This window comes from Cetorhinus maximus, unplaced genomic scaffold (genome assembly GCF_964194155.1).
Source record: "Cetorhinus maximus unplaced genomic scaffold, sCetMax3.hap1.1 HAP1_SCAFFOLD_3893, whole genome shotgun sequence".
In the NCBI taxonomy this organism is placed as follows: Eukaryota; Metazoa; Chordata; class Chondrichthyes; order Lamniformes; family Cetorhinidae; genus Cetorhinus; species Cetorhinus maximus.
The window spans coordinates 5,001-19,201 of NW_027599799.1; the positions used below are offsets into that span (position 1 = coordinate 5,001).

At 51.6% G+C, this 14,201-nt stretch overlaps 1 protein-coding gene across 1 annotated transcript; it reads left to right on the plus strand.

The window, feature by feature from the left end:
* Positions 1 to 2,165: 2,165 nt before the first annotated feature.
* Positions 2,166 to 11,625, plus strand: LOC144678257 (phosphatidylinositol 4,5-bisphosphate 3-kinase catalytic subunit alpha isoform-like; the record flags this gene model as incomplete). Its single annotated transcript, XM_078538106.1, has 4 exons — positions 2,166 to 2,371; positions 4,273 to 4,523; positions 7,894 to 8,139; positions 11,540 to 11,625. Coding segments are annotated over exons 1-4 (779 nt in total), but the record flags the coding sequence as incomplete, so codon positions are not given.
* Between the last annotated feature and the right edge of the window lie 2,576 nt (positions 11,626 to 14,201).

The following is a 14,201-nucleotide window of genomic DNA, read 5'->3' on the forward strand; positions in this document are numbered from 1 at the left end:
CCCTCCCCCCCACCGTCCCCAACTTTGTCCCCCCACTGTCATTCTATGCGGTGAATGAAAATAACAGACAGTGTACAAAGGAGGTTTCAAATCCTACCCATCCTTGAAATATTGGAGAGTAGGGAGGGGGAGCAAATATGGAGCTGAGCGTGATGGTCTTCATGGTCGAATAGCCAGTATCATCGGGCGGTGTACTGTCGGGTGGTTGATAGCGTTCAACTTCCTGCCTTCTGTGGTTCACATGTTTCAAGTGAGCACGGGATTTGAGAGAGTGCTGCCCGGTTGCAGGTGTCGTGTTCCGGCTGAGATGTTTAACCAAGGTCCCATCTGCCGCCTTGGGCTGTTGACCCAACGTGCGAATATGGAGCAGGACTAGGCCATTCAGCCCCTCGAGCCCTGCTCCGCCATTTAATAAGATCATGGCTGATCTGACAGTAACCTGAAATCTGTAGCCCAACCACCCCAGATAACCTATCGCCCCCCCCCCCACCCCACTTCTTACCAAGAATCTATCTACCTCTGCCTTAAAGATGTTCAATGACTCTGCTTCCACTTGCCTTTTGGGGAAGAGAGTTCCAAAGACTCATGACCCTCTGAGTGAAAAAGTTTCGTTTCATCTCCGTCTTAAATGGGCGACCCCTTATTTTTAAACAGCAACCCCTAGTTCTAGATTCTCCCACAAGAGGAAACATCCCCTCCACATCCACCTTGCCAAGACTCCTCTGGATCTTATATGCTTCAATCAAGCTGCCTTACTCCTCTAAACTCCAGCGAATACAAGCCTAGTCTGTCCAGCCTTTCCTCCATAAGACAACCCACCCGCTCCAGGTATTCGTCTGGTAAACCGGTGCAGACTCGATGGGCCGAAGGGCCTCTTCTGCACTGAGAGATTCTGCGAACCTTCTCTGAACTGCTTCCAACACACTTACATCCATCCTTAAATAAGGTGACCAATACTGTATGCAGTACTCCAAACGTGGTCTCACTAGTGCCCTGTACAACTGAAGCACAACCTCCCTACTTTTGTATTCAATTCCCCTCACAATAACTGATAACATTCTGTTAGCTTTCCTAATTACCTGCTGTACCTGCATACTAGCCTTTTGTGATCCATGCACTAGGGCACCCAGGTCCCTCTACACCTCAGAGCTCTGCAACCTCTCACCATTTAGATAATATGCTTCTCTTTTATTCCTCCTGCCAAAATGGAGCAGAGTGGAGTTCCCCTTGGTGTCCTGAGGCCAATATTTATCCTTCACCCAACATCGGTAAATCAGATTACCCAGTCGTTTTCTCATTGCTGCTTGTGGGACCTTGCTGTGCGCAAATTGATTGCCGTGTTTTGTAACTTAGCGCAGAGACTGTAATTCAAAAGTTCTTTTATTGGCTGTGAAGTGCTTTGGGATGTCCCACAGTTGTGAAAGTTGCTATATAAATGCGAGTGTTTTATTGTTATTTGATGGTTGAGTGCAGAACAGTATCAACGTAAGTGTAGTGCTTCATCTAACCGTATCGGGAAAGGGCGGCTTTTCTGTTTCTTGATCACTCGCGTTTTCTGGAGAGCTGCTCAAAACCATGTTTCTTATGAGCTTTACCTTGCCTACATCAAAGGCACATGTCATCGATAATGACACATCTGTTCTCAAACCCTTTTGACGACAGTCCATTCATGTCATAGTTACTTAACTCGAACGGGACTTCCTAACCTAACTGTTGTTAACCGCTTAGAAGAACAGGTTGTATTAACTGGTATCTCTCTCTGTCCTAGTTCATGGTCCCCCTTTACTCATATATTACTCTACTCCACTCCCTAAAGTTAGACCTTGCTGTCACTTTATTTCCTTGCATGAGCGCTTTTTGTATCAGAATACAAGTATCTTCTCCCCTCATAACATTTAGTCATCTTGTTTACTTTGGAGTGTCTGTTGCTCCAGGATACAAGGACGTTTGCCTGTAAATCCTGAACTCCCAAACATGCCGAGGGTGCGTCGTTGCCCCACTGCAATGTTAATTCTTCACCAAGCGCGTAACAAACATGCCCTAAGCCAGAGCCATTGCGGGGAGAAAGCTGATGGGAGGGGAGGGCATGATGTAAGAAACCAACCCCGTAACTGTGCGTCTCTTCCCCGCCCCCCCCCCCCGCCCCCCGCCTTGACTCCAGGCTTCGCGATCGGAATGCCGATCTGTGAGTTCGAGCTGGTGAAGGACTCCGAGGTTCAGGATTTCCGCCGCAACATCCTGAGCGTCTGCAAGGAGGCCGTGGAGCTGCGAGACGCCAACGGCCCCCAGAGCCAGTCCCTGTACGTCTACCCCCCCAACGTGGAATCCACAGCGGACCTGCCCAAGCACATCTACAACAAGCTGGATAAAGGTGAACTGGGGCGGTGGAGGGGGTGGGGGGGGAGGGGGGAAATGTGACTCACCTGAGAAAGCCCAGCCACGTAAGTCGCGGGACTGCCTGACTTAATACGTCAAACTTGCAGCCACCAAAGGAGGCCATTCAGCCTGTCGTGCCTTGCCGCTCTGGGCCCTGCCAGCCCCCTCGGGTGGATGTAAAAGTTCCCACAGGACTGTTTTGAAAAAAGAGTAGCGGGGAGTTCTCTCCGGTGCCCTGGGCTAATAGTTATCCCTAAACCACTTCTTTAAAAAAATAAAATGCGCAGCCTGATCTTACTGTGTGCAAATTGGCTGTTGCATTTCCTGCATTACAAAAGTGACTGTACTTCAAAAGAAAAGTATTTAATTGGCTGTAAAGCTCTGACGTTGTGAAAGTGCTATTTAAGTGCAAGTCTTTCATTCTTTGAGGGTGGGGTCTATGCTGTAGGCAAAGCTTTACCATAGTGACAGTGGCCGAAGCGCTGGTAAATAATTTTACTGGGCAATGAGAGTGGAGGTCTTGTGGCGCAGTGGATAGTGTCCCTGCCTCTGGGACAGAAGCTCTGGGTTCAAGTCCCACTCCAGGACTTGGTGGCCATGGAAGGTGTGTTAATAGGCATGGCCCAACGGGTTGATTATTTGGCTTGTAAAACCTTCCAAAGAGTGAGAGTGGTCAGCCATACTGAAGAAGGCAATGGTAAGCCACTGCAGTACTATGCCAAGCATGATTGCGGACTAATCCAATGGAAGTCCATGGTCGGCAGTGCCCTGTTAGGATCCGGTACGAGGAAGAGGGTGATGAGAGTTGTTGAACGTAGCAGGGTTCCTTTTGAGATTTGTATGCATTCAGTGATTTGGAAGAAATGTGAGGAGTTATGGCATTGATTCGTGTGGGGCAACCTTAAATTCAGTGGCCAGTAATGCACATTGGAGAGCGTGGAATACCGGATCCAAAACAGAGCAGGAAATAGAACCCAGAATGTGAGGCAGAAATATATTGACACAAGGGAAATATTAGAGTGTTGGAGAAGTGCCACTAAGGAGTGAGCTGTTTCAGAAAGAGAGAGAGAGAGAGAGAGTGCACTGGGGGAAGATGGACTGAATGAAAACGGAGAGAATTTTTCCATAGATCCGTTGGGCCCAATGGGGAAACGCGGTAGAATGGGACGGTATGTGGATAGCTCTTGGAGAATGGGAATAGGAAAGAGGGGCTGAATGGCCTCCTGCACTGCTGTAACAGCCTCTGATCCAGCATCTTAAACAAGTTTAAGATTTGAGACAAACCTTGACATCCCTGAGATAAAAGCAAAATACTGCGGGTGCTGAAAACCTGAAACAAAAACAGAAAATGCTGGAGAAACTCAGCGGGTCTGACAACATCTGTGGAGAGAGAGAAACAGAGTTTGGAGCCTGTTCAGAGCTAGTGAGAAGTAGATTTAAAACTGTTTAAGAGGGGATGGAGCAGGTGGAGCAAAATAGAAGGTCAGGGATAGGTGGGAGCTCAGGAGAGATTGATAAAGATGTCCTGGGCGCAAGACAAAGTGAATGTTAATGGTAGTGTTCAAGACTAAAGAAGGTGCTAATAGTGGCATAAAGGTGAGATAGCAGAATGTGTTAATAGTAGAACAAGGGTCAGCGCTCTGTGAAAGCACTACATAGAAACAAGTGCCAGATGGTCCTGTGGGGCGGGGGTTAAGGATGAAAACATTTTTAAAAAAATGAATAAATAATCTCACCAAGATGGGGTGGGGGGAGGGGGGATGTGTCGGGAAGGAACTATCTCTTCCCGAACTGGTTGGAGGCTCAAGACCCAAATTTGTGATATTTGCTCTCCTGACCTGGATGTTTTGACTCCCCCCCACCACCCCCCCCATCCCCGTCCCCGCCAAGTTACAGGCCGCATCATCGTGACGATCTGGGTGATCGTCTCGCCAACCAACGACAAGCAGAAGTACACGCTGAAGATCCCCCACGATTACATGCCGGAGCAGGTGATCGCCGAGGCCATCCGCAAGAAGACCAGGAGCATGCACCTCTCCCTGGAGCAGCTGAAGCTTTGCGTTCAAGAGTACCAGGGCAAGTACATCCTGAAGGTGTGCGGCTGTGACGAGTACTTGCTGGAGAAGTATCCCATCAGTCAGTACAAGGTGAGCCGCTTGGCGAGGTGGGTGGGGTGGGGGAGGTGTGTTGTGGGGACAGAAAGAGAGGGGCAGCTCTGCAATCCTGCTGCCCGCGTGCCAGAGCAGTGCAGCTGCTGTGTTGTACCCCCTTGCCCCCCAACACTTCTTGGACTGGGCACACAAGATAGCAGAGCCTATTCCCAGCATCACATCAGAATTGGGGGGGCAGGTTGACACCCATCCCAAATCCCGTCATGAATTTACAGCGAAAGATTTTAGTGTTCCTGTCTCCCGAAGTACCCGGCCAAATAAAACGGATAACGCTCCCGTGAATCTCGGGCACCTGAGGGGACTGGCATCGGCTGTCTGACTGTTTGCAGGCGTCTGCGTTTTCCAGCTGACCAGTTACGCAAAGGACAGATGCAGCTGAAACCCGCCCCACCCGCCCTCGAGCTCTGGTGCCTGAGCTGCTGATTCCAGAACTCAAAAGGCCTTGTCTCATCCCAAGACCGGGCTGCCGGGAAGCCTTTTAGACTCGTGGACCACCTGCCGGCCTGACCCTACCCACTTCCACTCTCCACCGCAGGGGGAAGATGGTGGTGTCACTGGACTAGTCATCCAGGGGCCCAGGCTAATGCTCCGGGGACACTGGTTCAAATCCCACTACGGCAACTGGTGGAATTTAAACTCAATTAATGAGATGTGGAATATAAAGCGAGTCTCAGTCACGGTGACCATGAAACTGTTATCATTTTTTTGTTGTTAAAAAACCCATCTGGTTCGCTGATGCCCCCTTTAGGGAAGGAAATCTGCCTGTCCTTACCCGGTCTGGCCTACAGGTGACTCCAGACCCAGACAGCCATGTGGTTGACTCTTAACTGCCCCTCTGAAATGGCCGAGCGAGCCCCCTCCGTTCGAGGGCAATTAGGGATGGGCAACAAATGCTGGCCTTGGCAGAGATGCCCACATCCCATGAAAAAAAACTCACCTGAATGAATGAGAAGCTATAAATATTCTTGCTACTAAATGTGATATTAATATGCATTAATTAAATATTGTAAGTAAATTATTAATTCATGCCGTAAACAAAGTATAGACTCTTTCATATTCTAAACGTTAGCATTACAAGAGTCAGATTTGTTAAATCACAGAAGGAGGTAACTCGGCCCATTGACCCTACGCCACCTCTCTCTCCGTGGAGCAACCCAGTCAGTCCCACTACCCCAGCTCCTCTCCCCCCAACCCGCCCCGCACCCCCATCCTTGGGAGAGGACACGAGAATACGTTTATTTGAAAGTGTACGCTATAAAAGATAATCTTCTTTTGGGGAAACTAATATTCATCTTTTAACATCACTAATGTCCTTCAGGGAGGGAAATCAGCCGTCCTTACCCAGTCTGGCCTACCCGTGACTCCAAACCCACCAGCAACGTGATTGACTCTTAACTGCCCCTCTGAACAAGGGAAGTTAGGGATGGGCAATAAATGCTGGCCTAGCCAGCGACGCTCATCCCATGAGCTAATTAAAAAAAAAAAATTAAACCACATCAACAGGGACATAAATCTCGCTTGGAAAGCTACACGGTTGTTGCACGTGCGTGTGTGGTGACCTGTGTTGTGCTCTAGCTGTGTGACGTCACTTGAGTGGCAGGGATGAGGATTCGGGAATGTTCTCTCGTTTGACCTCGGGTGCGGTGCTGTGGGTCACTTTGACCGGTGGACCCTGGCGGATCGCCAGTGGCCTTGTGCACCGCACTCCGAGAGCTGCTGGCCCGGAGAAGGCAGTCGTGGTTGTGGCGTGGAGACCCCTCGGTGGGGACCCCACTCGGTAAAAGTGAAACCTTTTTAAAGAGGGGAGCGAGAGCTCGATTGGCGTAGGGCTCGTCCCACTGGCGTTACCAGCCGGGCCGGAGAGAGAAAAATTAACAGAAGACGATTGAATGGCGGGGGTGGTGGGAATGCAGAGCATTAGGGCAATGGTGGGAACTCCAGCGCATCAGCGTGTGGACCACCTGCGCCACAGGTCAACACCCTCTGGGTGACAGATTTTGGAATTCAGATGGCTTCACAACATGACCATCCATCCACGCTTCTTCGCCAGTGCGCGCAGTTGTTAGATCGTAGGGCGTCAGCATTGGTAACACCGAGGGCAAATGAAACAGAGTTGACCAGTGACGGCACTCTGATAACAGGCCCCCATTTATGTCAGTCAGTGATCCGTGTCCCGTGTCTTGTATTGTAAAGTACGCCAAGTGAATGGGGCATGGTACACTGAAGGCTGGACAATGTCTGTTACCCTACCAGCACCCATTGCTTCTTGTATCTTTTATCATATCAAATATTTGGGACTGTGACGTTCTGGTCATGTCTGACGGTTGGGACTGTGACGTTCTGGTCGTGTGTGAGAATTGGGACTGTGACGTTCTGGTGGTGTGTGCGAGAGTTGGGACTGTGACGTTCTGGGGGTGTGAGAGAGTCAGGACTGTGACGTTCTGGTGGTGTGTGTGAGAGTTGGGACTGTGATGTTCTGGTGGTGTGTGTGAGAGTCGGGACTGTGACGTTCTGGTGGTGTGTGTGAGAGTTGGGACTGTGACGTTCTGGTGGTGTGTGTGAGAGTTGGGACTGTGACGTTTTGGTGGTGTGTGTGAGAGTCGGGACTGTGACGTTCTGGTGGTGTGTGCGAGAGTCGGGACTGTGACGTTCTGGTGGTGTGTGCGAGAGTTGGGACTGTGACGTTCTGGTGGTGTGTGCGAGAGTTGGGACTGTGACGTTCTGGTGGTGTGTGCGAGAGTTGGGACTGTGACGTTCTGGTGGTGTGCGAGAGTTGGGACTGTGACGTTCTGGTGGTGTGTGCGAGGGTTGGGACTGTGACGTTCTGGTGGTGTGTGAGAGTCGGGACTGTGACGTTCTGGTGGTGTGTGCGAGAGTTGGGACTGTGACGTTCTGGTGGTGTGTGCGAGAGTTGGGACTGTGACGTTCTGGTGGTGTGAGAGAGTCGGGACTGTGACGTTCTGGTGGTGTGAGAGAGTCGGGACTGTGACGTTCTGGTGGTGTGTGCGAGGGTTGGGACTGTGACGTTCTGGTGGTGTGTGTGAGAGTTGGGACTGTGACGTTCTGGTGGTGTGTGAGAGAGTTGGGACTGTGATGTTCTGGTGGTGTGTGAGAGAGTTGGGACTGTGACGTTCTGGTGGTGTGAGAGAGTCGGGACTGTGATGTTCTGGTGGTGTGTGAGGGTTGGCCAGGTTGTATGATGAATACTGAATGTATTATTCCCAACAGTCCGTGTCCTGTTACTGAGTAGCATCGGATGCATTGTTAATAACGTTTCTAGTGCTGATTCTCCTCTCCTGTTCAGATTGCCCGAGGATTAATGCTCTTTCTCCCGGTTCTCTGTCAGTACATAAGAAGCTGCATTATGATTGGTCGGCTACCGCACCTGATGCTGATGTCAAAGGAGAGCCTTTACAGCCAGTTGCCGGCGAACACGTTTGTAATGCCCTCGTACGCCCGCCGCATTTCCACTGCCACATCCTACATGAACGGAGAGGTGCCCGCCAAATCCCTGTGGTCTTTCAACAACCTCCTGCGGATCAAGATTCTCTGTGCCACCTACGTGAATGTCAACATCCGGGACATTGACAAGGTAAGCGGCTATCCTGTGACCGTGATGGGATTCGAGTGGAATTGCGGGCTCGCCCTCTCTCTTTGTAGCGCCTTCACCCAGTCAAAGCCGCCGCACTCCTCCTCACCTCTTCCCATCTCCGCTCCCGGCCCATGTCCTGGCCGTGGCCAGGAACAGCCAATTAACACCTCCGCAACGTCACCCGACACCGCCATGCCACAGCGCGCCTGCTGCTGAAACACTCGCCCGCGCATTCGCCACCTCCTAACTTGACTATTCGGCTGCTCCCCAGGCCGGCCTCCCACCTTCCTTTAAACTTCAGCACGCCCGGGGGCCCTGCGCCCTGCCTCACTTGCCCTGGGCTTGCAGACCTACCTGGACTCCCGGTCTGGCCAAGGCTCCATTTTAAAATTCTCCTCCCCCTTCCTTGTCTCTGACACCCCCCCCAGCGCTGCAACACCCCAACATCTCTCCATGCAACTGATTTTTGCCCCCTCGCCTATTTCCACTTTTAATTGCTCCGCCATTGGTGCCGGGTCCTAAACTCTGGAATTTCCTCCCTAAACCACTCTGTTCTCTTCCCCCCACCACCTCTCTGTTCTTCTCCTCTCCCCCACCCCACCCTGTTCCCCACCCCCTCCCTGCTCTGTCTCCCCCAACTGTCTTCCACCCCCCCCCAAACTCTGTCTCCTTCATTCCCTCCCCCCCAAACTCTGTCCCTTTCATTCCCTCCTCCCAAACTCTGTCTCCGTCTCTCCCTCCCCCCTCCCCAACTCTATCTCCTTCTCTCTGTCTCCTTTCTCTCTCTCTCGCCCCCCGAAACCCCTTGGGACCTTATGCTACTGTGTAGGTGGTATATAAATGCAAGTTATTGTTCCGCTCGGTGTGCTCACCTGTGTAACTGAGTCCTGGAGAAGTTGGGGTTCTACAGTTAAACCCTTGTGCGCAGTTTGTCGCTGGGTAACAATTGGTGTTGGTGGTGGTGGGGGGGGGCCTTGTTGAGCTTCCCAATTTGCTTCATCCACCAGACTGAAGGGTGGGCACCTACCCGAGAGCCTTCAGGTCTGTGTGGCCTGGAGCTGGAGCTGGAGGCAGCAGTGCCCCTTCTAACTGAGCCACTGAGGCAAGTTTTCAGTGAAATTCCCGCAGCCACGGTTGGAAGAGCGAGAGGGTTTTCTCCCGGGCATTCTGGGTCGGTATTTATCCCTCTGCCCAAATCACTAATAACTGTTCGTGGGAGCCTGCGGTACAGGCATTGGCTGCCGCGTTTATTTTTTTCACGCCACAACGGCCGACTGCGCTTCATTGGCTGTCAAGCGGCTTTGGGAACCTCCTGAGGTGGCGCAAGGCGCTATATAAATGCACGTCCTTCCTTTTGTTTAATACCCCAGTAACTCCTTCCCCGGGAACGGAGAGGCGTCGGGAACGGTTTTGCCCGCGCTCTCTCTGCTGACGCTGTGACAGCCTGTGACAGGCGCACTGTGACTGTTCCTCACCCCTTTCCGGCTTGGGGGTGGGAGGGGGGGGGGGGGGCGTCTTTTTTTTAAAAAAGCTCCTTTTTTTTTGAAAAGGCCCGAAGGTCACAAGAAGCTGCCGAAGTTGCCTTGTTACCCGGGTTCCTTGCCCAGACCGGCAGAGGGATGAAAGTTCCAGGCGGACCTGTGGATCTGTTCGGGCTTCGCGGGCCCAGTTCCTGCACAGCCTGACGAGTTCGGTCAGTCCCTAATGGACAGACTCTTCCATCCCAGAGTCATAGCCTCGAATCCCACTCCGTGATGATCTGAGAAAACAAAAATTATTCTTTCACGGGATGTGGCACTTATATGGACCAGGCCAGCATTTATTGCCCAACCCTAATTGCCCCTTGAGAAGGTGGTGGTGAGCTCCCTCATTGAACCGCTGCAGTCCCTGTGGTGTAGGTACACCCACAGTGCTGTTAGGGAGGGAGTTCCAGGATTTTGACCCAGCGACAGTGAAGGAACGGCCGATATATTTCCAAGTCAGGATGGTGAGTGGCTTGGAGGGGAACCTCCAGGTGGTGGTGTTCCCCATGTGTCTGCTGCCCTTGTCCTTCTAGATGGTAGAGGTCATGGGTTTGGAAAGTGCTGTCGAAGGAGGCTTGGTGAGTTGCTGCAGTGCATCTTGTAGATGGTACACACACTGCTGCTACTGTGCGTCGGTGGTGGAGGGAGTGAATGTTTGTGGATGTGGTGCCAAGCAAGCGGGGCTGCTTTGTCCTGGATGGTGTCGAGCTTCTTGAGTGTTGTGGGAGCTGCACTCATCCAGGCAAGTGGGGAGTATCCCATCACACTCCTGACTTGTGCCTTGTAGATGGTGGACAGGCTTTGGGGAGTCAGGAGGTGAGTTACTGTCTGCAGGATTCCCAGCCTCTGACCTGCTCTTGTAGCCGCAGTATTCATATGGCTGGTCCAGTTCCGTTTCTGGTCAATGGTAACCCCCAGGATGTGGATAGTGGTGGTGGTGGTGGTAGGGGGGGGAAATCAACATTTTTATTTAATAAGCTAAAAGCTACTGCGGATGCTGGAAATCCAGAACAAAAATAGAATTACCTGGAAAAACTCAGCAGGTCTGGCAGCATCGGTGGAGAAGAAATCAGTTAACGTTTCGAGTCTTCATGACCCTTCGGCAGAAGGGTCATGAAGACTCGAAACGTTAACTGATTTCTTCTCCACCGATGCTGCCAGACCTGCTGAGTTTTTCCAGGTAATTCTGTTTTTATTTTTATTTAATACTTTATTTAAGAATGTAATGAATTGATGATCTGAGCAAGAAACCTTTTGACAAGGTCGTTTGCGCACAGTTGCTTGGCAGATATGGGTGGCTCCATTGTGAAATGTTGGAGCTGACAGAATCATTGGGATTAATCACGCAGGGAACCGGTTGCTGGCGTTTTCCCCTTATTACTCCGCCACGGTTTTCATTTTCAAGCATACGTTTAGTGTGCAGCTTCCCAGTAGATGTCCCCCATCACTGCCCCCCTAGCGTTGTAATGTGTCTGTGCAAGAAATGCTCCCCTAGTGTTAGCAATACAAATGCACGTACAAATACATCTTTAATCATCATTTTCACCGCAATGCGAGGCGTGTTAATCGAATTGAGAAAAGGCCAAGGCAGCGTTTTGGAGCTCCCTTCACACACTGTCGGGTATCTCGTGGGGAGACAGGACGTCACTGAGCCCTGCCAAACTCTCTCCTTAAGACCCAACTTTCGATCCAACTGCAGTGGACCGACTCTCCGTGACTGAGATAAAGCTGCTGGAGCTGGGGCTCGTGTCTATCCCCTGTTTTAGTTTGTATCGTAAACCTCGTCGACAAGTGGGATCATGAAGAAGTAATGCCGTGTGTGTGTTTGTTTTTCTCTCCCTTTTCCCCACCCCCACCCCCTCCCCACCTCCACTCAGATCTACGTGAGAACGGGGATCTATCATGGAGGAGAGCCGCTATGTGACAACGTCAACACGCAGAGAGTACCCTGCTCCAATCCACGGTAAGGAAGCCGCACGCGTAGAGCGAGACAGCGCACAGAGAGACCCTTCGACCGGTTGTGCCTGTGCCAGCTCTTCCTGAAAGGTTCAGGTTCCCCGCTGCCCTTATCTTTTTGCATATGGGAAAAAAAGAAATCTCCTTCAGGTATTCATCCAATTTCGTTTGAAAAGTATTTCTGAAACTGCTCCCACCACTCTTTCAGGCAGCGTGTTCTATTTAAGTGAATCATTGCCCTCTGCCTGAATGCTGTACTTGCTTTATGCTCTACTCACACAGCTGAGAGAAAGGTCTTGAATTTATATAGCACCCTTCACAACTCCAGGACCTCCCCAAAACACTTCATGGCCAACCAGATATTTTTGAAACGTGCCCCCTGTTGTAATGCAGGAAACGCGGCAGCCAATTTGTGCACAGCAAGCTCCCACAAAACAGGAATGACCAGTGAGCCGCCGGGCAGGACAGGACTTCGAATCTCGCTGTAAAGCCGAAGCTTCTCGCCTTGAACTCATCAGGACAAATGCAAGAATGCCAAATTTCAAATTTGGAGTGCTGACTGGTTGGCAAGTCGACTCTGATTAGCCGAGGCGTTGCCATTGGGGGGAAAAAGCAAAGCCTTAGCCAATCAGAGTCGACTTGCCAACCGATCAGCGCCTTTTTCTCTTATAGTATAAATTGTGGTGATTGTTTGAAATTTGGCATTCTTGGGTTTGTCCTGATGAATTCGATAGGGAAAGAAGCCTCTCTTTTCAGCAACGTCCTGGCCAGCAAGCAGTAAAAATACACCGGGGAGAACTACCCCCTGCCCTCCTTCAGAATAGTGGCCGGGGACTCTTTTTTTTAATATATATGTGTATATATATATATATATAGGCCCACCTGAGAGGGCAGGCGGGGTCTCCCCTGAAAGACAGCACTTTTGACATTCGCAGCACTCCCTCAGCGCCGCACCGGTGGTGTCAACCTGGGTTATGCGCTCAAACCTCCCGACGTTGGGGCTTTGGACTGACGAGGTGAGGGGGCCTACCCGTGAGCCAAGGCCGGCATTCCGACGTCACGAGGAGCTTACGGCTACCTCGGGATCGTGCTGTGCGTTACGAGCACGTCAGCGACGCTGGCAAGGCCGGTATTTACCGGCCTTCCCTTGTTGCGCTGAGGCCAAGGGTGTAGGGTTGAAGCCACAGGTACTGGCTGGGACCATGGCGGCCACAGTCGAATCCGTTGTGTTTTTACAACAGCAACAACCTGCCTAGCGCACGCAGGCCGAGTGTCCTTTCATCCCGAAATCCTCGGGGCCAATTCGGGTTTCGGATAATTTCGGGTACCAGCTTACATCGCGATAGCCTAAGACTGGGATAGCTAGGGGCTAAAGTAAATAAAACGGAAGACCTATCGCTGACTAGTACAGGGCACCTGTCATGAGTTCCTCTTTGACCAAAATCGCAATGTAAACAGTGCAGACGAACAACCAGACCTCCCGCACTAAAGGTCAAGGAGGTTCGAAGGTTCAAAGCCGTCTTTAGACGTGCCCGGTTCCCAGATTTGGGGATAAAAGGATACTCGACCTGCAGGAAAACGCTGTAAGGCGCTTCACAGGAGCGTTATCAACAAAAAAAATTTGGCCCCTCCTCCCCCCCCGGGGTGCCCAAAAGCTTGGCCAGGGAGAGGGGTTTTCGGGGGTGTCTTAAAGGAGGAGAGACAGAGAGAGCTGGAGAGGTTCAGGGAAGGAATTCCAGAGTTTGGGGCCCAGGGAGCTGAACCTGAGGCTGCCAGTGGGTGGGGGCGATTGAAATCGGGAGGGCGGGGATGCTCAAGAGACTGGAATCGGAGGAGCGCAGAGACCTCGGAGGGTCGCAGAGGGGGCTGGAGGCGATGAGATGGCTCCCGTAATATCCCGATTTAGTCATTGACTTATTTTAATTCCTTCCCACGTGCAGGTTTTAAAAACCACCAGCTTCCCGTTTCTGAAAAGGCAAGTTCAGTTCGTTCCACCCCCCCCCACCCCAACACCCCCCCACGGGTATCACGGTAAAATTTGGAGAGCCGTTGGCTCTTAACAGGCTCTCCGAACTCCCCCGCCCTGCCGGTGAAGGTGCCCACCGCTGTTGGGGCCATTAAAAAAAAAAATCCCGCCCTTTTTATTTTTTGGCGTCGGCACGATTTTTGCCTCTCGGTTCCCGAGGGAATTATTCCCAGCACTCGGGCGGGGACTGTTGGTTTTAGCTCAGTGACGTCACTGCCGCAGGGCGTGTGTGCGAGCGTCTCTGCGTGTGTGAGACCCGGGCTGATGCCGAGGGAGTGCCGCACTGCCAGAGGTGCCGTCTTTCGAACGAGACGTTAAAACAAGGCCCCTGCTGCCTACCCCCCTCCCCCCCAACCAAAACGTGAAAGATCTGATAACACTATTGGAAGAAGAGCAGGGCCGATACTTACCCTTCAATAAACGTCACATTTTAAAAAAAAACAGATAATCTGGTCATTATCGCAATAGTTTGAGAAACGGGAGCAGGAGTAGGTCATGCGACCTCCCCTCCCCCTCCTCCCCACCACCGGAGTTTGTCCCGCCGTTTAATATCGTGG